This window comes from Nicotiana tabacum, chromosome 17, assembly GCF_000715075.1.
Source record: "Nicotiana tabacum cultivar K326 chromosome 17, ASM71507v2, whole genome shotgun sequence".
Lineage (NCBI taxonomy): Eukaryota > Viridiplantae > Streptophyta > Magnoliopsida > Solanales > Solanaceae > Nicotiana > Nicotiana tabacum.
This window is the reverse complement of record NC_134096.1, coordinates 8,738,236-8,765,601: the sequence shown is the minus strand read 5'-3', so window position 1 is coordinate 8,765,601 and position 27,366 is coordinate 8,738,236. Positions and strand designations below refer to the sequence as shown.

At 37.4% G+C, this 27,366-nt stretch overlaps 1 protein-coding gene across 1 annotated transcript; it reads left to right on the top strand.

Annotated features, from left to right (window-relative positions):
- The first annotated feature begins 484 nt into the window (after positions 1–484).
- Positions 485–5,364, top strand: LOC107805214 (uncharacterized). The gene is made up of 6 exons (XM_016629209.2): positions 485–621; positions 1,500–1,800; positions 1,933–1,990; positions 2,747–2,865; positions 3,469–3,700; positions 5,097–5,364. Exons 2-5 carry the CDS (start codon positions 1,549–1,551, stop codon positions 3,691–3,693), a joined length of 654 nt encoding a protein of 217 aa, XP_016484695.2. The 5' UTR covers positions 485–621; positions 1,500–1,548; the 3' UTR covers positions 3,694–3,700; positions 5,097–5,364.
- The last annotated feature ends 22,002 nt before the right edge of the window (positions 5,365–27,366 follow it).

Below are 27,366 nucleotides of genomic sequence, written 5' to 3'. Positions count from 1 at the left end.
ATACAAAGTGAAAAATAACTAGAAGAATTTGATGATCAAACGTTGAAAAGAAGAACTCTCAGCGAATTTATAAAGGACTCAAAACAAAAGTGGTAAAATAAAAAGGATAATTTTGTAGTAATTCTTGGGTTGTTGCCCCCAATCTAGCTATTTTTTTATTATTTGAACTATGCATTTCCCTTGGAACAATTATATCTTTTATTTGAATTATTATATGAAAATTGAAGTTTGCTATGATTTTAAAATTTGTATTGTCATAATATGTAAGTTTGGCAGAAAATAGTCGTGCTATTTAAGTAGCCTGATTATGAAATAAGTTTCTTTTAAAATTTATGTTCTAGATAATAGTTTGGGACCAACAATAATATGATATACATACTCTACAGCTTAGCGATGTTCTTACTAGTCTATAACTAGTCTATAATATAGATAAACGGCTCTGTGACGACACGTGTTTCAAGTATTTGAAATTGAACTTTACGAACCGTACTGTGTTTCACGCTTTCACCACAAAGCCCAAAACCCAAACGTCTTCATTCCACTCCTCTTCTCTCTCTCTAAAACCCTAGTCACTGAAGACCACTGAGTTCGTCAAAGTATCTGAATTTTAGCCAAATTTAGGTTCGATTTTCATTCCGATCCTTTAATTTTTTCATAAGTATCTGTAAATTTCGCTTATTCTTTTTCTTAGGACTTCCAGTTTTTTTTCCTTAAAAATTTCACATATGTTTTTGTTATGACTAAACATATAGCCGATCGCAACTTGATTGGGACTGAGGCATTGTTGTTATGTTACTGAATTTTTTCTACTAAGTAAGAGTAGAAAGCGGAATAATTGTTGCAATAGTTGAGCTTTTTAAATATAGCCTGTATAAGGGTTGCTGTAGGTTGATACTCGGTCGAAGAATAGTCAAACTGTGTTGAATCATCTGAATAGAGACGAATAGAGCGGAATGGATGCACTGGATTTATATAGCCAACCCACTAGTTTGGGATTTAGGGAGTTGATATTAAGTTGTGGGTTTTGCCAAATTGATGAGTTTTTGCTTAAGCATTTCGACTTTAAGTGATGATTCTTTGTGTAAGACTCATATTTGGAATTTGACCGAGCTATGATTAAGCTGGATAACTTTTTAAGCTCAAAGTTCTAAACAAAAAGCTATTTGATTTAGTTGCACTGTGCGATCAACTTTGATCTTTGTGCTTTACTTTCCGTCAGTTGCAGCGCAAGAATTTAACTTCCAATTTGCTAAAATACTTGAAAGCATACAAACTTGCAAGTCCGTCCATTGCATGCCCCGGTTTATGTTAAAGGTCCACCTTAAGAGTTTATGCAGAAGTTCATTTAGTAAACTTAAGATACTTGAATTACTACTAGTTCTTGTTGTACCTTGGGTTTTGTGATAACAGATTATGATGAAAATAAACCCTAGCATAACGTTCAAATTTATCTGTCTTTCCCTGTTCTAGTTATATAATTTCACTTGACATCTTCTTAGGAATCTATACTGTCGAAGCTAACCCCCGGAGAGCAGAACTGAGCATAGCATGAGCACACGAGATAGAGGGTCACAGCCAGTTAGGCGTACGAAGTTCCGATCTCGAAGGAGTACTGTTGTAGATGGTGATCTAAATGTTGCACCACCATCTGAGAACAGAGATCAGGAAGGAACGTCTGTGCCTGTTGTGTCTGGGGATGCGACACACGGACAAAGAGGTGCCTTTTTGACACCTGCAGCAATTGTTATTGAGGCACTTGATGATGATGTGATTATATCATCCCCTAGGGCGTTTGCAGAAGTATGTACTCTCCCTTACTATTCTAATTGCTTTTCTTTCGTTAAGTTTGTTTAGTGGTGAATTATGGCTGTGATTACGGCTGATGTTTCACATCAAGTCTAATTATGTGAGAGATCTTCTCCATTTTATTAGGCTAAGAACAACTCCAGAAGGAATCGAGGACGGGTTATTGTGGTTGATGTGGATTCTGGTAATTTATTCTTCTCTTAAGCCTGGTACAGCTGTAGGTAGTGTGTTGATTTTTAGCTATGGAACCTTTTTATTTGCTGGAGATAGGAATTATCTGACCAGAATAGCTTAGAGGAACCTCTCTTTTTCTTCTTTTAATGGTTAAGTGGATATGAGATTGTATATATAGTATTCTCTTTATGGGTGGAGCAAGTGGATCTTTCATCTATTTTTTTTCTTTTTCAAATTCAGATATTCCGGACTCTGCAAAAATCTCCTATTTCCTTGAGGATACCAGTTCAATTTACCACTTTTTGTTCATTCTAGGAGTGTCTGATCTGATTGATTGGAGAAGTTATTTAATGCTTCTTTCTGTCCAAGATAACGCAAAGCAGGATAATGTTACATGAAAAATCAGAATTTTAATGATTCTTGAAGTGACATAACTTTGCCAGTATCAACAGAATTTTCTTTAGAATGTTTTCTAATCCTTTTGTGGTTGGGAAAAGGAGGAGCATGTAGATAGCATGGCCTACATAGGGATTGAAACTTAGCTGCATCCTGTGTTTACACCAAACCAAAGAATTTAACCTTAGCAGTTAAAAGTTATAGTGAGTAATACATATCACTTAACCATGGTTATATAATAACTTGATGGTTGTTAATTTGCTTTGTACCTGATGTATGTTTGGGCAGTTCTTTGCAATTGAAAACTTGGCTTACTTATCTCTTCCATGCCCTTTTGTGATTGGACTTGGTTGGTTCACGGCTATTGCAGAGGGCCTTTCATCTAGGGCCTCAAGTAACAGTCGCAACAGGCGTAGACGAGTCTCTACAGATCAAGCAACAAACAATGGTGGCATTCACATAGACCTAGAAGGACATAGCTGTCAAAAGGTAATTACATGCCATGTACTGCAGCTGAAATTCTTGTTTCTAATGTTATCTGTTATTTCCTTTCCAAAAGATATATTTCAATGGATCTACCACCTTGTGTTTTGAAATATTATTCTGATTAATTTCGTTATGTGTGGAAGTTTGGTTGTGACATTCTGTCTCATATCGTTTGACTTGTATGATCTGCAATTGCTTTGATAGATTAAAGTTCCAATTGTAGGTAAAGGACTTGTTGCTTTTGTGACTGGCTGACTGCACCTTACTACCTCTAAGCGTTCTTTATACAGTATACAAAAGATTTTTTATGTGTCGTAGTATCTTTGAGTTCTTTGCTGGCCTTTTGACTAGTTTCTGGCTTTTTGCTGATACTTCAAGTGTACAATACTTGGCTTGCTTAACTTGTGTTATAATGCAGAAGTCTAAATAGCTTATAGTTTTTACGAAGTGGGTTCAAGCTTCGATTTCTGTATGTCTTTTTCATCTAATTATCAAAGTCACTTTCAGAGAATTCAGTTTTATCAGTACACATGTGACCTGGTTCAAGCTGTTACTTAATCTTTATGAAAGTAAATATTTGTTTTTTGGTTTTGTTTCCCATGCCAGAATGTCAATGTAAAAAGTGCAATACCACCACAACCAAAAGAGCCCGCATTCAGCTGTCCAGTGTGCATGGGTCCGTTAGTTGAGGAGATGTCGACTAAATGTGGTCACATTTTCTGTAAGGCGTGCATAAAAGCGTCCATAGCTGCTCAGCATAAATGTCCTACATGTAGGAGAAAAATCACTATGAGAGACACCATAAGAGTGTATCTTCCAACCACAAGTTAAGTCAAAGGTTTGTCTACTGCTCCCTCAAAGCTTTTTTCTTTTCTTTTTGTTTTTTGAGGGGTGGTGTGTGTGGGTGGGTGGGGGGTGGGGGTGGGGGGGCTTTGCTCTATGACCTTTCTATGCATTCCAAACATTTGGCCTATTTCACAATATTTGCCTTAGCTGGGAGTTAATGTCTGAAATTGGAAAAGAAGTATCTCAAAATTAATTCCGATCGCCATTAGATAAAAAGTAAATTGGACAGTAAAAATAATTGAAGAAGGGGATGGAATTGGTCTGGAGCATGTACTATCTGTGTGCAAAACCGGTGGGATCTTCTACATTATGTGCACAGAAGAAACATTATGAAGTGGCTATGCGTGTCACTCCGGCTTTTACCAGTTTAGTTATTGGTTTTACCCTTTCTTCCTTCTTGCTTGAAGAGATAATAAAGAAGTTCTTGTTCACTCTGAAAAGATGGTTTTATTAGTTGATCTTTTGCACGAGATTTATGTGTGAACTTCCATTCTTTAGTATAGCAGTAAAGATGATATTCATTGTTTATAAGGAGTTTAGAATTGGGTGATTTGTGTTGCACTAATCTTGATATAGTTCTTTTTTCAAGTATAACTGATTATCTCATGATTTTTGATGGATTTTGTCTTAACCAATTAAACTATATGTAAATAGGATTTTGCTGTCTTTATTGGGTTATTCCATAAGAACTTGCTTCTGATCTTTTCCGTTCCTTCACTTTTCCCTTATTTACTCTTTGTGGGTTGGTTGGTTTTATTTTTTGTTTGGGGGGGGGGGGGGGCACTGAACAAATGGAGTAGGATCTTTTTTTTCTGCTTGTGTAGAGTGGTGATTTGGTTCACGTGCGAGTTATGCTGTAGGGATGGTTTATGCAGTGAACAATAATATAGGGGTTTATATATTTGTAGTCTCAAATAAATCTCACAACACTGGTAAATTCCAAGGGACAGCACGTTCAAGGACATCTTGGTCTTAAAGTAATTTTTAATCCCTATATTACTAATACACGTAATCCTATATTACTAATACACGTAATCTTATTCCATATATTATCTCGAGTAAAATAATATATAGATTTTTGCATTACTTATGCATGTGTCGTTTAATATTTCTAACTAAACGTTGCATCGTTTAATATTTCTAACTAAACGTTGCATTAGTTATGCGGTAAATAATTTTTCTTATACGGTGAACCACATACTGCATTAGTTATGCATGAACTTATTTTTTCTAATTCCTCCAACCAAACATCCTATTATTTTTATGCTGGGATTATTTTCCTTGATCCCTCCAACCAAACCACCCCTTAAGTTTTGCAGCCTTTGCAGATAGAGCATTTCACGGCTACTATAATATGGCTAACCAAACCGCCTTCGTTTATATGACAGGATTTGGCCATCGTTTATATGACCTGTGGAGGAAGTGTATTTGTAGGGGTAGTTTCTCTATGAAGTATCTGGTTTTGAGGCTGCATTGGAGAGTGAAAGGGAAGTATGATTGAAGATACTTTTAATTCAGTTAAGTTTGATTGTCACAATCAACAACGTACTCTTTCCTGTGAGTGCCTTTAAAAGATGGTGTAATTAGTTATTGAATTTAAGTTGTATGCACTGACATTGTAAAAATCTTTTTACACTATTAGTGCTATTTACCTCGGAAGAGTCTGAATTAAGCCACTAAAAAGATACTATGAAAATCAATAATGTCAGGTTATACTGTATTACTACAAGCTATTGGCAGGGGCGGACCCACCTTGGCAGGGGTTCAGTTGAACTTGCTTCGTTGGAAAAATTAATTATTATTACCTTGGAATTTCATCAAAAAATTATGAAACTGGTAAATATTATAATGACATTAACATAAATTGTAGAGTAGTGGCAAGTGGGTTCAAAGTAATTAAGACCCAGGGTTGCAAGTTTGAACTTCTACAAAAGCAGCGTGAACTAACTATGCAGAACGTATATATTATTTTGCCTATTGATAGGGCTTGATGTTTCCTATTTTGTCTTTGACTCTTTCTTACTTCTCTATATTATTTTTTTTCTTTATTTAAATCCAATAAAACTGATTCTTATTAAACTCCTCGATTTTACTTTAAAAAAAAATTAAACCTTTCTACAAAATGAATTTTTATTCTACTCGAAATTACTTATAATCTTTTAATTTAGTTTGGTTTAATTCATATTAAATTGTTAATTTGTGTTATGCTCAAAATTTTAGTTTGGTGTAAATATCTTTTTCTTTAATAATTTGTATAAATTAGTTTAGTTTGTAACTCTTTTTTTCCGTGTCTTTTGTTTGTAACAACTTTGTATGTCAAATTTCTTAGAGTTATAATATGATTTTTAAGTAGGTTAAATACTTTTTGGTTTAAAGGACGAAATTTTCTTTGTTATTTTTTAAAATTTTCTCCCAACCTTTTTTTTAAACAAAAAATAAATGACTTAATTTTTTTTTGAAGTGATCTGATGAACAAAAAAGAGTTGTACACAAATTGTGTTTACCGCTGCACTTGACTACCGTGTTCTTTGATTGAACCTGCTTGTACAAAATCGTGGGTGCGCCGCTAGCTATTGGCATTGACCAACTCTTCATGAAACTATAGCACATTTTTTTATAGGGCAAAAAGATAAACTAACTTTTATCTTATTGTGTGATTTTGAGGTTCCCTTCTTTCTACTAATGCAAAACTCCTAGACATCCTTAACAAACTCAAAGGCAGATATAGGACGAATTCTGTGAGTTCAAATAAACACGTTGCTTTTGGCTTGAACTGTATATAAATGCAAAAAGAAAGTTAAATGCATACATATAATAAGATCACTCTCATGCTCATTCTAAATCTACTGACTCTGAATTCTAAATACGTCTCTATGAATTTTGAACATGCCTTTGAACAGACTAAGCTCCTGTTAGGCCATAAAATTTTGGAGTTTTTTTTTCAAATTTTGTTTTTAAATATTCGTTTGTTTATAGATTTTTACTGATCTTTGAAGAAGAATTAACTCAAATAGCCGCCCACCCAATCACTTAAACTAAAAATAGCCGATTGAGGTATAATACATGCATAATTTATGTATTATATATGTATAATTGTGTATAATCTATGTATATGGTTAGAAAAAGTAAAACCATGAATATGGCCGGCTACTTGTGTAAATTTGAATAGGAAACAGAGTGGATCTACAGGGTCCCAAACGAATTGGCTTATTCGAAAAAGGCTTTCTTCTTTGGAAGATCTATCTCATGTCTGGTACTGCATGGTTCCACTCTGCAAGAACTCTGAATCATTCTCTTGAAGCTCATCGTCTTCATCATAAATGATCCGCTTGCCCCGAAATGACCTGGACCAATAGGGAAATCGCAATTCCTTGGGCCTTTCTATTCAATCAAATAGAAGCCCCAAGGGCGCCATATTCTAGGAGCCTAAACTATATGATTGAATAAATCCTCGTGCGGTCAAAGGTGATAAGGGTAGACACTCCAAGCCTATCTAGGAGTCCTAGTTTAAGTTGTATCTTACGAGATTCTTTGCTATCTCTACAAGAGTCTTATGTATAGAGAACTCTATCTCCTCTCTCCCTTCTCCTCTTGTAATTGTATATAAACTTCTCTCTTGTAATCAATATAGACAAGCCTTTTCACAATTCTTATCAACTCTTATATGGTATCAAGAGCCTAAAATAAACTCACACGAGTTGTCCTATTTTTTTCCAAAATGGGTGAATAAACACCACTATCTTCTTCATCGACCTCTTCCTCACCCATCGTTCCAGTCAACTAGAGCAGCATTGTTCAACCCTCTCAACTCATCTCTTTCAATTTTGCCAGCCAACTCTCCTTGAAACTATTAGGGAGTTCGAACTACTCCACTTGGAAATCCCAAGTCACCACACTTCTTTTTGACTATGATCTTCATGGCTTTATTGATGGTTCATCCACTCCTCCACCCACTCACATTCCAGATGAAAATAACAAAGAAGCTCCTAACAACGCCTTTCGCCTTTGGCTAAGGCAAGACAGTTTGGTTCGCAATACCATCATGGTATCAGTTGATCCCACAATAGCACCTCTGATAGCACACACATCTACCGCCGGCCATGCCTGGAATATAGTTCAAACCACCTACCTATGCCAATAAATCTCATTCACGCATATTCAACCTTCGTGATACTCTTGCCAACCTCAAAAAGGACTCACGTTCAGTTGGTGAATACATGAAAGAAATCAAATCAATCGTTGATGATCTTGCCTCTAGTGGTTCCCCATTGTCGGATGAATAACTTGTCATCAAAGTTCTAAGTGGTCTAGGTTCTGACTACAAGGAACCTTCTGCTGCTATTAGGGCTAGAGATAACCCTATTTCCTTTGAAGAACTTTACAACAAACTGCTGACACATGAAATGTTCATAAAACATTTAGAACCAAAGAGTTTCGCACCGATCATCACTGTCCAATTTCACCAATAGTCCCACAACTCTAATTCCAAGAATAAAAATCCTACTACTTCAATCGCAGGAACATATCACAAGCCAACCCCAACCCCTACCGTAACAACACCTCTCAATGTCCGACCTCTTTCAATCTCTATTACACCAATCGCAACAACCAACAACGTATCCAATGTCAGTTATGTGATAAATATGGTCATATAGCCAAAGTCTGTCGCTCAAGATCTCATAATGCAATTGAAGCTTAAGACAACTTTGCCAATCGTATGGCTTATGCTTCCAGCCTTTCCAACAACTGGATAGTTGATTCTGGAGCTTCTCATCACATTACCAACAGTTCTCAATCTCTACAGGCCTCTACTGAATTCCCAGGCACATATGAAATCATTGTTGGAGATGGTAAAACTATTCCTATCACACGCATAGGTCACACTACTCTTTCCTCACCTCTCAATTCCTTTAAACTGTGTAATATTTTGTGCTCTCCTTACATTAAGAAAAGATTAATTTCTGTTGCGGAATTTTGTCGTCAAAATCTAACCTCTATTGAATTTTTTCCTTATTCTTTTCTTGTGAAGGATTTGAACGCGGAAGCATGTCTGCTGCAAAGTCAGAGTAATGGAGATCTCTACGAATGGACATCTATAGCAAGTGTTGATACCCAATTTTTTCCTCATATTTTCTAAAAATGAATATATACTTTAAACATGGCACATTTGCATCATCATTTAGTTTACAAACCTATACAAGCATTTTCTATAATTTTCCATAATTTTTAGAGTTTTTAAATTGATTACTTGAATAATTATTAATTACTCCTTCAAAGTATTTGATGATGACTTAGCTACTTAAAGTTATTATTTTCGCACCTATAATACATGTTTCAAATATTTTACTTCATTTTATGTAATTACATTAATATTGTTAAGCTATTTGCGTAATTTTGCAGTAATAGCCTATATCTGTACATAAATGCTCTTTATTTATATTACTTGTGTCAAAATAGCATTTTTTATATTTTTATAATACAAAGTTATTATTGTTAAGCATTTCAGTGTATAAATAATATTTTTACTTATTTGTCAAGCATTTTTATAAATTATTTTCATGTATTTAAATAATAGCCTAGCTTTAAACTAATTTTCTGAACCAAATTGGCCCAATATATTTAGCCTAACCCTTGGCCCAAGACCAAACGACCCCTTAGTTATAACCCGGTCGGGACCCGGTCCGCGACCCGCCCGCTTCTCCTCTAATACTGGCCGCTGATCTCAAATGATCAACGACCCCTAACCATTCCCCCGTTTTAATTAACTACCCATCATCCAAACCCTAACCCCATTTCCTAAACCCGCCGCCCCTAAACTCTCTCATATCTATTCTTCTCTGATTAAATCCTAGCCGTCGTAACCCTTAATCCTCTCCGATTCTGACTCAAATATGGAATCAATCCATGCTCTACTTACCTATTTTGTGATACTCTATCATTGTACGCATGTTTACGGTGTTACTTAGTTCTTGCCCTATTTTTGGCAAGAACTACTTCTCAATAATGGACCGATTTACTTTGATTCTGTGAGGATCTAGACGATCTTTCGTCTATATACATGTTATATTGAACAATTATTGCATTATTGGTTCGATTCAAGTTGTCGGTCTCAACTAGGCTTTGAGATTTTTCTTTTTCCTTTACTAATTTTTCGATTGATTGATACTTTTCCTTTTTCGTGTTTGACTATTCTTTTTCTATTTTCTACTTTATTTTGCCCTAAATTTGACTCTAAATGATTTTTGGTATGATATTTTCCTTATTCTCTGTTTAATCTTCTGTATTCCTTTAGTTTTAGTATTATTTGCGTGATAGTTGTTATTCCCAGTTGATTTACTGAACCCCTTTGTTCACGCCCTAAAAATAACCGATTCTGATGGACTCTAGTATATCTTTCCTTATTTGTGTTTGAATAAATTATTTTCCATGTTTACTTGGTTGATTTATACACTATATAAACCCCTCCCCTAAAACCCCTTGAAGGGACCTGTGAATCTCCTAATCACTGCTATTATTCTCATTGTTCTCCTTCTTTCACTTACTCATTCACTCTGTTACACTCGAATATTCTGTGAAATTCTAGGCCGGCTGAAAGCCAAGGCTATTAAACGACCTCCTTCGGTGCAAGCACTTCTCGGAGCCCTTCTCGAGGTTCTTGTGAACTCTGAAGCATCAGAGATCTGGGGTTCTTGCTATTAAGCTCTTTACTATCCTTCTGTTCGTATAATTTTTGCTACTGCTTAGTTCTTTAACCCCTGTAATGTTAATTTTCTTTATTTCCTTATGCATACTTATATGTGTTTGAATTATATGAGTATGATTTAGTTTGTGAATCCCTGACATAACACTATTATGATAATGCTCGATACTCTTTTGTCATCCTATGATAGTTGAATGCATGAGACAGTTTACTGCTTTGTCCTTAGTTTGTGTTAGGTTGGTCTGCACTTCTATGTTGGTTCTTTGATTTCTTATGGAATCAGTCACGTACCTCTAGCATCTGAATATGTTTCAGTTTTGAGTTTCAATGCGTGCCTATTTTGATCTAAATCTGACGTTTGTGATTATATGTTGTTAGTTATAGAGTTTCTTCATACCTTGCTTTGGATACTACTACAACTCTATGGAAATCTCCCTCTATGAATCATTTAGTGCTGAGTTTTGTGTCTGATTGATTGTTCTTTGTGTACTAGCCACAACTATATAGAACACTGCTTTAAGATTCACTCTAAACATGTTTTCCTTAGCATCACTTAGTATGTTAAGATAAACATTCATTTCTGCCTCAACTATGATCTTGCTCCCATACTAATATGTTTTTCCAGCCTGTTTTTAATGTCTTGCCTCTTCAGTGTTTATCACAATGTCTAGTATGACCCTAAGATGCATGCTTAGCTTAATCCAAACTTCTTAGGTCTCAATTGGTTTAATGTCATGAATAATAATCTATGTATATCTTGCAAACTTGTTGCTTCCCCAATTTCTTTCAATATGAGACTATCTATGTGGTGCTTTGCTGTCTTACTGAACATGCTGGCCTGCTTGATTAGTTGCTCTGTATGCTTAACTTGGTGTAGTACTTAATTTTTGTCCCTCTATCACTATCCACTCTCCTTATTTACTACTCATGCTATTCTGAATTCTCATTCTTAGTCGGCTGAAAGCCAAGGCTATCTAGGTTCTGTTGTCGATCTCCCTAGTGCGAGCACTGCTCGGGGTCCAATTGAGACTCTTGTGAACTCTGACACACTAGGGCCTGGGGTTCTTTGTCCATTTTTCTTACTACTTAGTTCTGTCCTTTCTGCCTGTTGAATGTGCAAATTAACTTGTGTAAGTGATTGTTATGATCAAACCATGACTGTTCGGTTTGGTTCGAGTTCTCCTATATTTTTTGGGCTATGTTGAGATCTGTGTGGAAAAAGAGCTTAGTTGAAGGCTTATCAGTGCTGGGTATCTTTTGGGCCTGTCCTGGGCCTACCGTTATTGCTTGTACTACTTTGTAATTTATTCATTAGTGGGCCTGTAATGATTCTGTAATAACAATTGGGGTGATAGTGGAATTGGGAAATGGGTATCTCCTAATACTTGCATGAAAAAGGGTAGAAAGCATGTTTATAGGATTTGTGTGATCTATTTGCTATCCGACCTGTTATATGTGAATCTCTTTGTGCACTATTAGAAATCATGTCATTAGGGAATCACACACTCACATAATTAGTATGTTGTCAATGCATGAGTATTCTATCTATTCTTGTGTTTACTGCTATGTGTTTCTAGACAACATGCCTATAGGAAATAATTGCTAATGACTGCTCCTTAATCTGTTCAATAGATATCATGCCCATAGGGTTTTAACTAATTAATTCTCTATTGCAATCTCATCGTCCATTTAGAAAGCATGCCTATAAGAGCTAATTGTATGAGAATCAGTTCCAATCGCCAAGATTTAGAAATCATGCCTATAGGACATCACTACTCATTTTTCAAACGCTGCTTTATTGTTCATCCACGCGATTATTAGGAAGCGTAATAATTTTGAGCACTTTTAATGAGTTTCACTATTCCTTATTGTATAAATCACCTAGAAATCATGCCTATAGATTTGTCCATTGATAATCTGTAATAAGCCACTTAACAACATCTAGCACTTACCAACTGGTAATTTAGAAATCCTAGGTCTAAAGTGGCTTGCGCATCTGAATCTGATCATCTAGAAACCATGCTTATAGAGTTTAACAACTGCAATCCCTTCAATTTTGAAAACTGCCTAATATGTAAAATCTGTTTGCGTGCATTTGTTTGCCTAATTGCGGAGGCTAATGTGAGCCTTTAATTGGATTTAATTGTAGTCCTATTTGTTTTGAATTGTCGCCTAGTTTTAACATTTTTGAGCAGCCTAAGTCAAGTCTAGAACCGCCCAAAAATAGAGGTCCAAATGCCTCCTGGACTATAGGCATGGGACGGGTAGTGCACGCATAAGGCGCGATTTAGAATCAACTAGTGCGCTTTAGGTGATAACTTAAAGATAGTAATCGGGTAGCAGGAAATGATAGTTTGTGCCCGCTGAATAATACGAGTAACACCCTATCTCGAGAGAGTTACGAAATATTATTTATGTTTCACGGGGTGATCCTTTAGGCTAAAAAACTTAAGACCCCCCATTTATCTTTGAATCAAGTATTTGTATTTACTCAAAGCCTTTTAATAATAAAATTTCTCAAACTTCTTGTTTTCTCTGTCTTTATTTATCCGACTAATTCATATAACTCAAGTTCAGCCGGGACCCACAGTTGTGGACCTCGAAGAGTGCCTAACACCTTCTCTTCGAGGTAATTTCGAGCCCTTACCTGATATTTGGTGACACTGACTAGTTAAAACAGAGTTATTTGCAAATAGGTTCCTTAACGTACCTTAAAATCGTTAGGTGGCGACTCTCCTCTTTTAATACCTCATTTAAAAGAGTTGTCACATGTCGAAACTCGATTTTCGAGAGAGAAATATACGGCGCGACAGCAAGTTGTTCATCACCTAGTTTCCCAAAAGTTCATTTCACCACGCAAGTATCACGATCGCTCCATCTTTGGTGTGCTCGACTTGGTCACCCTCAACCTGGCATCACTAAAGCTTGTGTTTCATCCTTTAAGCTTGGGCTCCTTCTCTCTCCCCTTCTTCAAAATCCGATTCATATTTTTTTTAGAGAAATTTCTTATCAAGGATAGAACAAGAGTCATTTTGCATCATATCTAAGGGATTCCTTGGTTCAGGCTGAAGACGCAATGTCACTCGATTAGTATCAAACTCAATGCAATCTTTTTTTGTCCATGAAGATCCCACCAGAGCGCCTTCTACTTTTAATAGGCCATGAACTAGATCAGAATTATTCTCAACGAGTTCATAAGAAGTGATCCCATTATTTTCATCGGGTCCGGATAAAGACCAAAGATCTTGAGCGACCGATCCGACAGAACAACCCAAAAGATAAAGAAGTATCGTTAGTCTCTTTATGCTCGTTCCAAGCTCGAAACACCATTTTTACAAATAAGAATCCCCTTCATTACATGATTTCTTTTTCATATAGATAGATATAAGATCTTTGGGGAAATTACTTAGAAGTTCATTTTGTGCTACAACCCTTCCTATCTGATAGAAAAGGATCCTATGATCCTGAACCGATCTTACCTGGGATCACAAATCCCCAGTTTGTCTATGAAGAGCAGATTTAATTGTATTATTGTCTATAATTGATTTTTTCTGTGTAATACTAATCGATAAGACCTCATTGATAAGTACTACAAGATCTTGCACATTGAAACCCATGGTTATGGACCCGAATCCGTTAGTATGGAATATTTTCTTTTCAAAGTAAAATCCCCTAGTATATGAAAGAGTGAAAAAATGCTTTCGTTGTTGTGGAAGAAGAAGCCTTCGTATCTTAATGCACATATTTAATTTATTCGGAGATATTAGAGCGGGATTTACTTTTTGGGGAATATGAGTCGAAGCAATAAAAAATATATTTCTAGTAGAATGTTTTTCACAATCCCTAGAGAGATGGTTCACTAGTAGACCAGGGGCTAAGTCATTCAACTCATTCACATCCAGATCATGAATGTTTGGAATCCATATTATGCAATGAGACATTGCTTTTGCTAATTCGAATTGAAGGGTGATATAAAATCAGTTATATTTCCGGCATCATATTCATAGTTATCCCATTCATCCTAGTTAGCAAGTCCAGCTCCATATCAAGGCTCCGTATCAAGGTCACGATCGATATCGTCACTAGCATCAAGATTGTCACTATCATCAATATCGATCTCATCAAGAAGAAAACCTTTAGACTTGTTATCCAGGAACTTGTTCAGAAATACCGTAATGAAAGGAACATAGGAGTTTGTCGCTAGGTATTTGACCAAATATGATCGTCCAGTTCCTATAGAACATATCACTAAAATACCCCTAGAGGGGGATAAAGCTAAGCAGAGCGAAAAGGGTTTTCCATGAGATGGGAAATGAAAACTATTTTTCCCTCACGAAGTTTGTGAATAAGTGATTGTCTGATAATGAGCAAGGAATATCCGTCTTTCTGCTAAACATAATGGATTAAACTCATAATTCATTAGATGCTTTTTATGAATGTCAACTAAGTATCGTAAGTAAATTCCTCATGTTGTTCAATCATTTGATAACCAGAGTCATTCTTAGATAAACGATCACTATGAGTCAGAGTCAATAGAATTTGATCAATCCTATTTTCTATCATTAAGGTGGAGAACTGAACTATGAATTCTCTTTCTTCATCATCAATCGAATCATTGTTCATGATCCAGGATTCTATTTTATCATCAATCCAATCCCCGATTATGTTTTTGCTTTCTCTTATCAATGAATAAATCTCTTTACTTGTATGACTTAGATGTTTCGTATTTCTCGAAAAAGTAATTCGATTGATGGAATTTGGTATGAGATCGATTATCTCGATGAGATTTATATTTCAATCTTTCTTCTTAGGATGTATTGATTGACCCCATAAACGAGACCAAGCATGTTGCCGCCAGAAGTAGAACCCCATATTTCTTCTAGAGAATCTCCTAATTATTCCAGAGCAACTAGAAAGAGATTCTTTAACCAAAACGAATTCGGTTCAGATGTAGGATACCTATCCAGAAGTTTTTGCAGCTCAATCATAAATGATGGAATCATCAAATATTTGAGCTTTTCAAACTTTGTTTGTAACTCACTAGAGGCCGGGGAAATAAAGAGAAGATGTGTACGAACGAGATATCCAACAATAAGAAGAAGGAAAATGATTGAATAGAAGAACTCCCGAGCATTCGACAATCTCAGATGTATCGGTATCAATGATGACTCATTATTTCGATGAATAATTTCTTCGGACAAAAGAAGATTATGTAAACAAGTACTCGGGATCTCACTTATCAGATTTCATTTTGGAAGACACAATTTTTCTGAATAATTCGCCATGATATACCTGATCCATTCATAATATCATGAAAAATAGATATAATTTTTTGACTGCTACTTAGTATTGGCAATAGGTCTGAAAAAGTATCTTAAAATATCAAATTTATACCTTGTCAAAGTAAGGAACCGTGGCATATATGTTTGGAATAGATTCCATTTTGAGAGAGTTGAAAAAGCACTATCTCGTTAAAAGGTTCTATACATCTGTCATTTCTCATCGCATTTCTTTATGCAACGACTCCATTTTTTCGTCTTTTTGGATGATAAATCTTTCTCGGAACATGGAATGTGGATCAAACCCATGTTTGAATTGAAATTGAGATATTGATGCAAGTTCTTCCCTTCTTAATCACATAGATTCATATCTTAAATAGGTTGACAATAAGTTCTTTCAAAATTGACTATTTTCCCCTCTGTTAGAGGTGTTCCAGAAATGTCTACGATCGAGTAAATAGCTCTACGAACGAATGGATTAGATCGACTTGAAAAATGGAAAGATTTATACAAGTTGTATATTTTGTCATCACTTTGTGAAAATTCGTTAGGTATGAATATTTTAGATACTTGTGACTCGATTGGTGAAATAGTATCTTTCCCCCAAAAAACTTTTTTTTTTGTACCGACGCACACAAAAAATATTTTATTGCAAATGAACAAGATAGTGAGGCATTGTCCATACCAGGGGTGGATGCAAGTTATACTAAGTGGTGTTATCCGACACCGCTTCTGTAACGACCCGGCCGGTCGTTTTGAGTATCACAGCCATGTTTCCCCATTTACTGCTCAAATTATACTTTACAATTGTTGTATGAATTGCCGGGGTAAATGGTTCGGGTCCTATAAGGTTTGGAATGAATTAGAACACTTAGTTCCAAGGTTTAAAGCTTAAGTTAAAATAGTGACAAAATGTCGACTTATGTGTAAACGACCTCAGAATGGAGTTTTGATGGTTCCAATAGCTCCATATGGTGATTTTGGGCTTAGGAGCGCATCCGAAAAATTATTTGGAGTTCCGTAGTGGAATTAGGCTTGAAATGCCGAAAGTTAAATTTTTTGGAATAGGTCCATAATGTGAAATGTAACTTGCGTGCAAAATTTGAAGTCATTCCGGATTGATTTGAGATGTTTCGGTACAAGATGTAGAATTTGAAAGTTCAAAGTTCGTTGATTTTGAATTGAGGTGTAATTCTTCGTTTCGATGTTGTTAGGTGTGATTTGAGGCCTCGAGTAGGTCCTTGTTATGTTATGGGACTTGTTGGTATGTTCGGACTGGGTCCCGAGGGGCTCGGGTGAGTTTCGGATGGTTAACGGATCAAATCCAACTTGAAACATTTATGGAACTGTTGCCTGCTGGTGTGATCTCACATGCGAAGCTTTTGATCGCAGGTGCGAAGACGCATGTGTGCGAAATCAGTCACAGAAGGGACCAAGTGTAAACTGGGCAGTGCTCGTAGGTGCGAGGAATTTGCCGCATCTGCGAGGTCGCATGTGCGAAGGAGAATGCGCATCTGCGAGCCCGCAGATGCAAGAAGGGCGCCGCAGATGCATGATTTGAGAAGGCCGGCTGTTTACGCAGGTGCGCAATTTTGTCCGCAGAAGCGAGGGTCGCAGGTGCGACCTCTTGTCCACAGATGCGGAAGTCGCTGGGACAAAAGCTTAAATTCGGGGTTTCGTGATTTTTACCCATTTCCGATTTTGGAGAGGAATTTTTTCACACAACTTGGGGTAAATGTTCTTGACTCCCTTGTAGTTATATTTCATGAATTAATCTTCATTTTTGGTTTAAGATTATAGAATCTTCAAGAGAAATAGAAGAAATTTTCTATAATATCACAAAACGAATTTTTCCGAGTTTGAATACCGATTTGGAGTCGGATTTGAGTGAAATTAGTACGGTTGAACTTGTAATTGAATGGGTTGTCGTGTTTTGTGAGTTTCGTCGGATTCCGAGACGTGGGCTCCACAAGTTATTTTTGGGGCGTAATTTTGGATTTTTTAAAAAGTATTAGTATTTTGTTATGGAATTAATTCTTATAAATTTTATGGACTGAATCAAATTAATTGTGAGTAGATTCGAGCCACTCGAGAGTGGATACGCACATAATGGGATTTCTGGAGCATTGTTTAGCTTGCTCGACATTGGATTTGGCTTGTTCGAGGTAAGTAACTCTTCTAATCTTGGAGTTGAGGGTATGAACCATGAATATATGTATTATGTGAATTGTTGGGAGGTGACGCACATTCTAGGTGACGGGCGTGTAGGCGTGCACTATAGAAATTATGACATAATTGTTTCTGTGGAATTTTGTAGTTAAATAATCTTAGCATTTTCCATGCGGTTTTATGTGTTAAAGAAATTAAGCTGAAAAGCATATTAAAAATTATGTTGAGGCTATGTGCCAGTATTTTGGGACCCACAAAGGTCATATTATTGTGAATTATTTGTTTTAAATTGAAAATTCATACTCAGTCATATTCATTTCATTACATATCATATCTTAGTCTCAGTTGTTATTCACTGATACATCATATCATCATTTTTGGGCTATTCTCATGACATTGTGAGCCCATGAGAGAGAGACTGGAGAGATTGATGACTGAGGGAGGCCGGGGGCCTGAATGTGAGGATATTTTTGGGATCGGGCTGCACGTCGCAGCATGCCATATTGGCTTTATATATATTATTATTATGTGGATCGGGGCTGGCCGCCTGCAGGAAGCTAGATTGGCTTATTATAGCACGTGAGTTGTACGTGCGGATACAGATATTGATACTATTGCACGTGAGTTGTCCGTGCAGCACGTGAGTTATCCGTGTAGATTATAGTGCTTGGGCTGAAGGAGCCCCTCCGGAGTCTGTACACACCCCCAGTGAGCGCAAGTACCTACTGAGTGCAAGTGCCGAGTGCCTAGTGTTGAGTGACTGGGAGGCATGAGAGATGGTGAGGTATGCCCGAGGGGTTGTTTACGAGTGATTGTGAGGTAAGCTCGAGGGGCTGTTTTCGTTGTTATGGACCATGGTGAACTATTGGTTTTGGACCCGACCTTGGTAAAAGCTCGTCATTGCTTTCAACCTAAGGGTAGGTTTGTTACTTACTCAGTACATGGGGTCGGTTGTACTGATACTATATTTCTGCACATTGCGTGCAGATATTGGCCGTTATTGTTACTATGCTCGATGGTTGCCGGATTTGAAGATGTACCTGCGTTCCTGTTGTAGTTGCCTCTTGTTCATGGTAGCCTTAGATTTATAAAATCTTTGTTCATGTACTATTCAAACATACTATGTATTTATTTCATTTTCGCTTTGTAAACTCTATTCGTAGAAGCTCATGATTTGTACTACCAGTTCTTGGGGAATGTATAAGATTAAGATCTTTATTTACTTAAATTACTTTAATAATGGCTATTGGAATTGGACCGTTGAAAGTTGGCTTACCTAACGGGTTGGTTTAGGTGCCATCACGACTAGTTGGATTTTGGGTCGTGACAAGGTGGTATCAGAGCTCTAAGTTCATAGGTTCTACGAGTCACGAGCAAGTGTCTAGTAGAGTCTTGCGGATCGGTATGATGACAACCATACTTATCTTCGAGAGGCTACAGAGCATTTAGGATATATACTTCCCATCTTTCTTTCCTTATCGTGCGGAATTGATTCAGCTTGAAATATAACTTTTTAAATTCCTTCCACGTATTCGTATGTGCATATGAGTACTCGGTATCAGATGTGCATCGCCGGCTTGTGATTCTATGAATGAGGTTCGAGGTGTGTATTATGTGTTTTGGTGATGGGCCAGTCTAGAGGAATTGAGGCCATGTTTAGACCACAGCTTGAGCTAGGTAGCTTCAGTTGTAACTTGTACTATTGGACTCAAATGTCCGGTAATGACCCTACGAGTGAAATTTGTGGCTCGATGAGCGGTGGAATGACTGTGTGATGGGTATGATGTGACCGCGGGATGTGTTAAGACGATTTGAATATGACGAGAAGTGTTTCCTTGAAATGTTAAGGAAAGGCCATTGGGTGCTTGATTTTTGATTTGATGTGACGTACAATCTCGAGTGAATGTTTTGAAGGATCTTTCACGTTGTTAAATTCTGGGACAAACTAAATTCTCATGTCCTGTTAATAAGTTTGGACTTTGAAAGAGTAAGTGATTGCGTAGTAATTGTGACTGCGAAAGGGTATAACAAGATACAAATTTGAGGCTAAGCAGGTGGGTTATCTCCCGCGGAGTAATCTACGTAGGTGTGTTCCTTATAATTTGAATGGAGAGCTTCTCTTCAGCCAGTATGGCGTATGTGATGAGATTTGAATTTGAATATGGTTGAGAAAGTTGACTTGAGTGTTAAGAGAATGAATGCGAGCTTAGCGGATGAATGAGGTATTTTATGGTTGGTGTTGCATGAGCGTGAGAAGAATTTTTGTTGTACTGACTGCGGTATTATGGCGGTAATAGAGTATGGATATTGTGAGTTAATGAGTGTTTAAAATTATGGCTTTGAGCCAAGTGGGGTAGTCTACTATTGGCAATTCAATTTATGGTTTTGTGTCAAATTTGTTTGTTCTGGTCAGAAGTATACTTGTGGATTAGTTATGATTTGCAAGGGTGGAGTTCAAGAATGACTCGATTAAGGAAATTTCTGGATAAGGTTTATGGCACTTTATGAAAATATTAAAATCATGGGATGAGTGAGTTGTTAATTGTGAATGATGTAGTGCGTACGGAGTATGAATTTGATCAGTGGTGTTAAGGAAGGATTACCTCTTTGAGTGATGCTGTGCTAATGGGCCATGTGTCTTTCAGCCCATTTTGGCGGTGCAATTTGGATTTGAACGAAGTGGGTGACTCTCGAGAAAGTTCCATTAGGTTCGAGGTGTATATATAGAGCAATTGAGAATTTCTCCGGACTTGTGTATGGATAAAATCTGAGATTTTTATTTGATGGTGCCTGGACTTGCGGAAATTCTGTATGACTATGGATTCTACATTTTAGTATAAGGAAGGTAAGAAGAACAATTTCAAATTCACATAAGGTATTTTCAGAGTAAGTGTTACAGTTGTGGGAATTATGGAGGTGCTTAAGAAGAATACATTAATTTATGGGCCTTAGGGCGGTGTAGTTTTATGTTATGGTGTCTTATATTGAGTTGTGGTTAAAGATCATGGTGTTTTAGCAAGGAGGAATATCAATTTGGAGGCAAATTCGAAAGGGACTCGGAGAAATAGGACAACTGGATAGTAGACTGGACCAGTATGGTAATGGTAGGATCGGTCATTTGGGTAATTACAACGTGGTAAGACTTTGCAGATGTTTTGGTGGCAATATTCTTGGGTTTGGTGACCTGCGTGTCTTGGTTGAGTTGGAGAGATTCGGTCCTGATGGCTTGGTTATGCAAATGAATTCCAAAGTATTCTTGATGGTTTCTACTGGTATGGAGAACATTTTGTGTATTGTGATTTCCTCCTGGAAAGAAGTAAGAGAAAGGTTACTAACTAAAAGGGTATGTAAATTATTGGTGACTCAAAGTTGATAATGGGATTTTTGTGCTTGTCACATGATGGCATAATAGATGTGGTATGTTGTGCGGGATTAGGATTTACATGTACAAGGTGACAGTTCAGTCTTGAAGAGAAGGTAACGAATATTGGACAACATGGGCAGTTCCAAATAAATAGATGAACACTATTACTACTTGGTGTTGTATGAGAAGGGGCGGATTTCAGAAGGTGCATTGTATTTTGACTTACGGATGTACAATTAGTATTGCGGTACTCACATGGTTGATAGACTACTGATATTCAAATTATTGCTATGTGGCACGGAAGAATTATGGGAGTATTTCTTGTGAAATGATCGTGCATGAAAGTTGTGTTAGTCATTCAACGGCTAGAATTGGGATTAGTATGATGATTCATGTGTCCTATGAATTAGGAATTTGGGAGTTTCAGGAGTAGATTGTTCATGGTTGCGGACTGTGAAGACGTGGCCGAAGCTAGTCAGATGATAAGGTGTGTTATGAATCAGTCGCGGTGAATTTTTGGAGGGTTATGTATCTATTGTGGGTGACAAGAGTTGATTTGGGGGTCCATTGGTAGGCCCAATTAGGAGGTGTATTATACACCGAGTTGGATTGGTTAGCTCCATACTACTAGTGTCGAAGAATGTGCCATTCGGTTGATGTTGAGCTTATTCATGTTCTGAGACGATCTGTGAGTTACTCATTTATGCTACGAGGAGTTGTGATTCATTGGTTATGTGCACACATGGTGCGGTTCTATTTGAGATTTATAGCGGAATTTGAGAGTGATGAGTATTTGGGTATTGCATGATCGATTGCGTAATGGTTATGTTCTTTCAGGTTTTATGTGGCATTTTTGTCATTTGCCTCTCCGTCGTTATTGATTTTTGAGCAGGGTAACTCTAGGTAGATAATATGGACCAACATTTGGATGGGGTCACGCATTACAGCGGAGTTTTGTTAAGGTATGAACCTTGTGTTAGGATCGGGTGATGGTTCTACGGTGTATTATGAATTTTCAGCATTTCGTTGTGGTGGTACTTGTTAATCTTGCGGGGCAGTACTCTTATTTGAGTCATTTTTCATGACTGAGTACATTTGAATTGTTGCGTATTGGTGCACAGATACACGGGTTGTGACTCTGAGTTATATTGGTGCGGCATGTCTGTGGAAATAGTTGTGTTTAGTAATATAAGGTCATTGGACCTAGAATGGATACTATCAAGTTTGATTACAGTATGTTCGAAAGGATAATATTGAAAGTCGGCTCAGAAAGCGATTTATGGTTCTTGTAAGTGGTCATGAAATTTTGCATGTTTCTTTTATTATCAACAGTGTACGAAGGTTTTGGGATGAGGTTTGGTTCGATATGGGTTTAATACTAGTATGTGGTTGGTTTTGGAGTAGTCACTGTGATCAGGAATGGTGCTACGAGCATGCGAGTTGTGTAATACGTTAGGTGATTATATTCATGGTTATGGTGATGGTTATGGCTTGATACAGCTTGTTCAAATTCATACAATGTGTAAATGTAAGATTCGTGTCTTGAAAGAAATTCGAAAGGTTGGAAATTACTTTCTAAGGTTTATGGGCTAAAGTTAAATCAATGATTTCAGTTGTATTGTGTTGTCAAGCTTATATGAAATAGGGTGACGAGGGTTCACCCCTGGGTACATGTGTGGTAAGATGGAACAGTGATTTGATGGCTTGGAAACAACTCTTGGCACGTTCGAGTACGAACGTATGTTTAAGTGGGGGAGAATGTAATAACCCGGCTGGTCGTTTTGAGTATCATAACCTGTTTCTCCATTTACTGCTCAAATCGTACTTTACAGTTGTTGTGTGAATTGTCGGGGTAAATGGTTCGGGTTTGGTGAGGTTTGGAATGAATTAGAACACTTATTTCCAAGGTTTAAAGCTTAAGTTAAAATAACAACTGGATGTCGACTTATGTGTAAACGATCCCGGAATGGAGTTTTGATGGTTCCAATAGCTCTATATGGTGATTTTGGGCTTAGAAGCGCATCCGAAAAATTATTTGGAGTTCCGTAGTGGAATTAGGCTTGAAATGCCGAAAGTTAAATTTTTTTGAAGTTTGACCGGGGGGTTAACTATTTGATATCAGGGTCGGAATCCGATTCTAGAAATTGGAATAGGTCTGTAATATGAAATGTGCCTTGTGTACAAAATTTGAAGTCATTCCGGATTGATTTGAGGTGTTTCGGCAGATGAAGTAGAATTTGAAAGTTTAAAGTTCGTTGATTTTGAATTGAGGTGTAATTCGTTGTTTCGATGTTGTTAGGTGTGATTTGAGGCCTCGAATAGGTCCGTGTTATGTTATGGGACTTGTTGGTATGTCCAGACGGGGTCCCGAGGGGCTCGGGTGAGTTTCGGATGATTGACGGATCAAATCCAACTTGAAACATTTCTAGAACTGCTGCCTACTGGTGTGATCGCACCTGCGAAGCTTTTGATCGCATGTGCGAAGCCGCATGTGCGCGAAATAAGTCACAGAAGCGACCAAGTGTAAACTGGGCAGTGCTCGTAGGTGCGAGGAATTTGCCGCATCTGCGAGGCCGCATGTGCGAAGGGGAATGCGCATCTGCGAGCCCGCAGATGCGAGAAGGGCACCGAAGATGCGAGATTTGAGAAGGCCGACTGTTTCCGCAGGCGCGCAATTTTGTCCGCAGAAGCGAGGGTCGCAGGTGCGACCCCTTGTCCGCAGATGCGGAAATCGCTGGGACATAAGCTTAAATTCGGGGTTTCGTGATTTTTACCCATTTATGATTTTGGAGCTCGGTTTTGGCAATTTTGGAGAGGAATTTTTTCACACAACTTGGGGTAAGTATTCTTGACTCCCTTATAGTTATATTTTATGAATTAATCTTCATTTTTGGTGTAATATTATAGAATCTTCAAGAGAAATAGAAGGATTTTTTATAATGTCACAAAATGAATTTTTCCGAGTTTGAATACCGATTTGGAGTCGGATTTGAGTGAAATTAGTATGGTTGAACTTGTAATTGGATGGGTTGTCGTATTTTGTGAGTTTCTTCGAATTCCGAGATGTGGGCCCCACAGGTGAATTTTGGGGCATAATTTCGGATTTTTGAAAAAGTATTAGTATTTTGATATGGAATTAATTCCTATAAATTTTATGGACTGAATCAAATTAATTGTGACTAGATTCTAGCCGTTCAGGAGTGGATACGCGCATAATGGGATTTCTGGAGCATTGTTTAGCTTGCTCGGCATTGGATTTGGCTTGTTCGGGGTAAGTAATTCTTCTAATCTAGGTGTTGAGGGTATGGACCCTGAATATATGTATTATGTGAATTGTTGGAAGGTGACGCACATGCTAGGTGACAGGCGTGTAGGCGTGCACTATAGATATTGTGACATAATTATTTATGTGGAATTTTGTAGTTAAATAATCTTGGCATTTTTTCATACGGTTTTATGTGTTAAAAAAATTGAGATGAAAAACATATTAAAATTTATGTTGAGGCTATGTGGTAATATTTTGGGACCCACAAAGGTCATATTGTTGTGAATAATTTGTTTTAAATTGAAAATTCATACTCAGTCATATTCATTTCATTACATATCATATCTCAGTCTCTGTTGTTATTCATTGATACATCATATCGTCATTTTGGATTATTCTCATGATATTGTGAGCCCATGAGAGAGAGACTGGAGAGATTGATAACTAAGGGAGGCCGAGGACCTGAATGTGAGGATATTTTTGGGATCGGGCTGCACGCCGCAGCAAGCCATATTAGCTTTATATACTTTATTATTATGGGATCGAGCTGCACGCCGCAGCAGGCTAGATTGGCTTATTATAGCACGTGAGTTGTCCGTGTGGATATAGATATTGATACTATAGCACGTGAGTTGTCCGTGCAACACATGAGTTGTCCGTGCAGATTATAGCGCTTGGGTTGAACACACCCCCAGTGAGCGCAGGTACGTACTGAGTGCCAAGTGACTGGGAGGCATGAGAGATGGTGAGGTATGCCCGAGGGGCAGTTTACGAGTGATTGTGAGGTAAGCCTGAGGGGCTGTTTACGAGTGATTGTAAGGTATGCCCGAGTAGTTGTTTATGATTTTATCACTGAGTTGCATCGCATTGGCATGCACACATGACATACATGCATAGAGATGTATTTTTCTCATGCTGTATAGCATCACATCATTCATGATTTTTCACAAATTTTTGATAGATGGGCATAGTGATGCATTTCTTTTTACACAGGTTATCTGGAAAGAAAATGAAACATCTCATTTATTATTGAAAGAATTTTTGGGAAAATTATTGCTTTCAAACTTATTCATATTTTTGGAAATTTCGGTAAACGATTTGGGTTTTTCACTAATGTACTTGAAAGGAAGAACTATTTTTGAAATCATGATTTAGCTGAGCATTCGTCATCATCAGAAGCCAAGGCTTCAGTATCAGCTTCGAGCTCTTTAGCCTTTTTTATCTCTTCGGAGAGATCGAAACCTCGAGCATGGATCTCCTCGAGGGTCTCCCGCCGAGATCGACATTTAGCAAGTTCAACAACCCAATGTGCTAGAGTGCTGGCGGTCTCGGCTGCCTCTCTTGCTTGTACTTGAGCAACTTCAGCATCGACCCGATAAATGGCCACAAATGCATCCGCATCGGCCTTTGCCTTTTCGGCGTCAGATTTGGCCTTGACAAGTTCGGAGGTCAACCGAGCCTCGAGCTCCTCTATTCTTTTTTGCTTGAACCAAGCTTTTTTCCTTCATACTTTGAAGTTGGTTTTCGGCCGATGATAGTTGGGCTCGAGTAGCCTCTTTCTCTGCAGCAAAGCGGTCCATACCTTCTTTCCACTTCAAGGACTCCGCTTTTATCACATCGACCTCCTCACGGAGTTTCCCGATCATCTCAAGTTTCTGCTGCAGCTGTGAGACCAAAAAATTAGCCAACTATTAAAGAACTTGGAATAGATTTGTGTAACTTGGAGAGACAAGTGTGACCAATTGCAAATATATTATTTGCTTTACGTTGTTATGGACTGTGGTGAACTATTGGTTTTGGACCCGACCTTGGTAAAATCTCGTCACTGCATTCAACCCAAGGCTAAGTTTGTTACTTACTTAGTACATGGGGTCGGTTGTACTGATACTACATTTCTGCACATTACGTGCAGATATTGGCCGTTGTTGTTGTTGTGCTCGATGGTTGCCGGATTTGAAGATGTACCTGCGTTCCTGTTGTAGCTGTCTCTTGTTCATGGTAGCCTTAGATTTATAAAAGCTCTGTTCATGTACTATTCAAACAGACTATGTATTTATTTTATTTCCGCTTTGTAAACTCTATTCTTAGAAACTCATGATTTGTACTATCAGTTCTTGGGGAATGTATAATATTAAGATCTTTATTTACTTAAATTACATTAATAATTGTTATTGGAATTGGATAGTTGAAAGTTGTCTTACCTAACGGGTTGCGTTAGGTGCCATCACGACTAGTTGGATTTTGGGTCATGACAGCTTCGTCCAAAATTTTTAAACTCTGGTGTATAATTAATACACAAAAGTCATACATATAATAGGAATGACATAGCTTAATAAACCTTGATTTGTATCCTAATGGTTAAGAGACTGATTATCATGTTTGAGATTAAGGGTTTGATTCCCCCATAAGCTCCTATTCTTTTAATAAATTATAGAGCTTTTTTTTGTTCGTAAAATAGACGTTCTACGGGATCGAACTCATGATCTCTCCATAGATGAAAAGAATCAGCTAAACCAATATGCTAAGACATATTTGTGTCAGCTAAAGAGAAAAAAATATATACTATAGAATCAGTAATTTGCCCCTCTTTAGTATCAACACCGCTTGCAAAAATCCTCCATACGCCCCTGGTTCATACGTAAAATCAGAATTATTGATACGGCCATTTTCCATAGAAAAGGGGAATCTTGTGTTCCAATAGAAGCAGAAGTGATGTGGATTATTCAAGAATCGAAGTCGATTTGCTTTATAAAAAGAAGATATTAATGAACTTCTATGAAATGGTTTCACGGGATTCAACCAATTGTCTGGATTGTGTAATATCATTGAGAAAGAGGAATCAGGGTTATCCAAAAATTTCCTACAATTATTTCTAGTATGG

What these genes read in the sequence shown, in the direction of transcription:
- LOC107805214 (XM_016629209.2), top strand. Translation starts at nt 1,549, where the DNA reads ATGAGCACACGAGATAGAGGGTCACAGCCAGTTAGGCGTACGAAGTTC. An exon ending in CCCCTAGGGCGTTTGCAGAA is followed by an intron (nt 1,801 to 1,932) that starts GTATGTACTCTC and finishes CCATTTTATTAG; the next exon opens with GCTAAGAACAACTCCAGAAG. An exon ending in AAGGACATAGCTGTCAAAAG is followed by an intron (nt 2,866 to 3,468) that starts GTAATTACATGC and finishes TTCCCATGCCAG; the next exon opens with AATGTCAATGTAAAAAGTGC.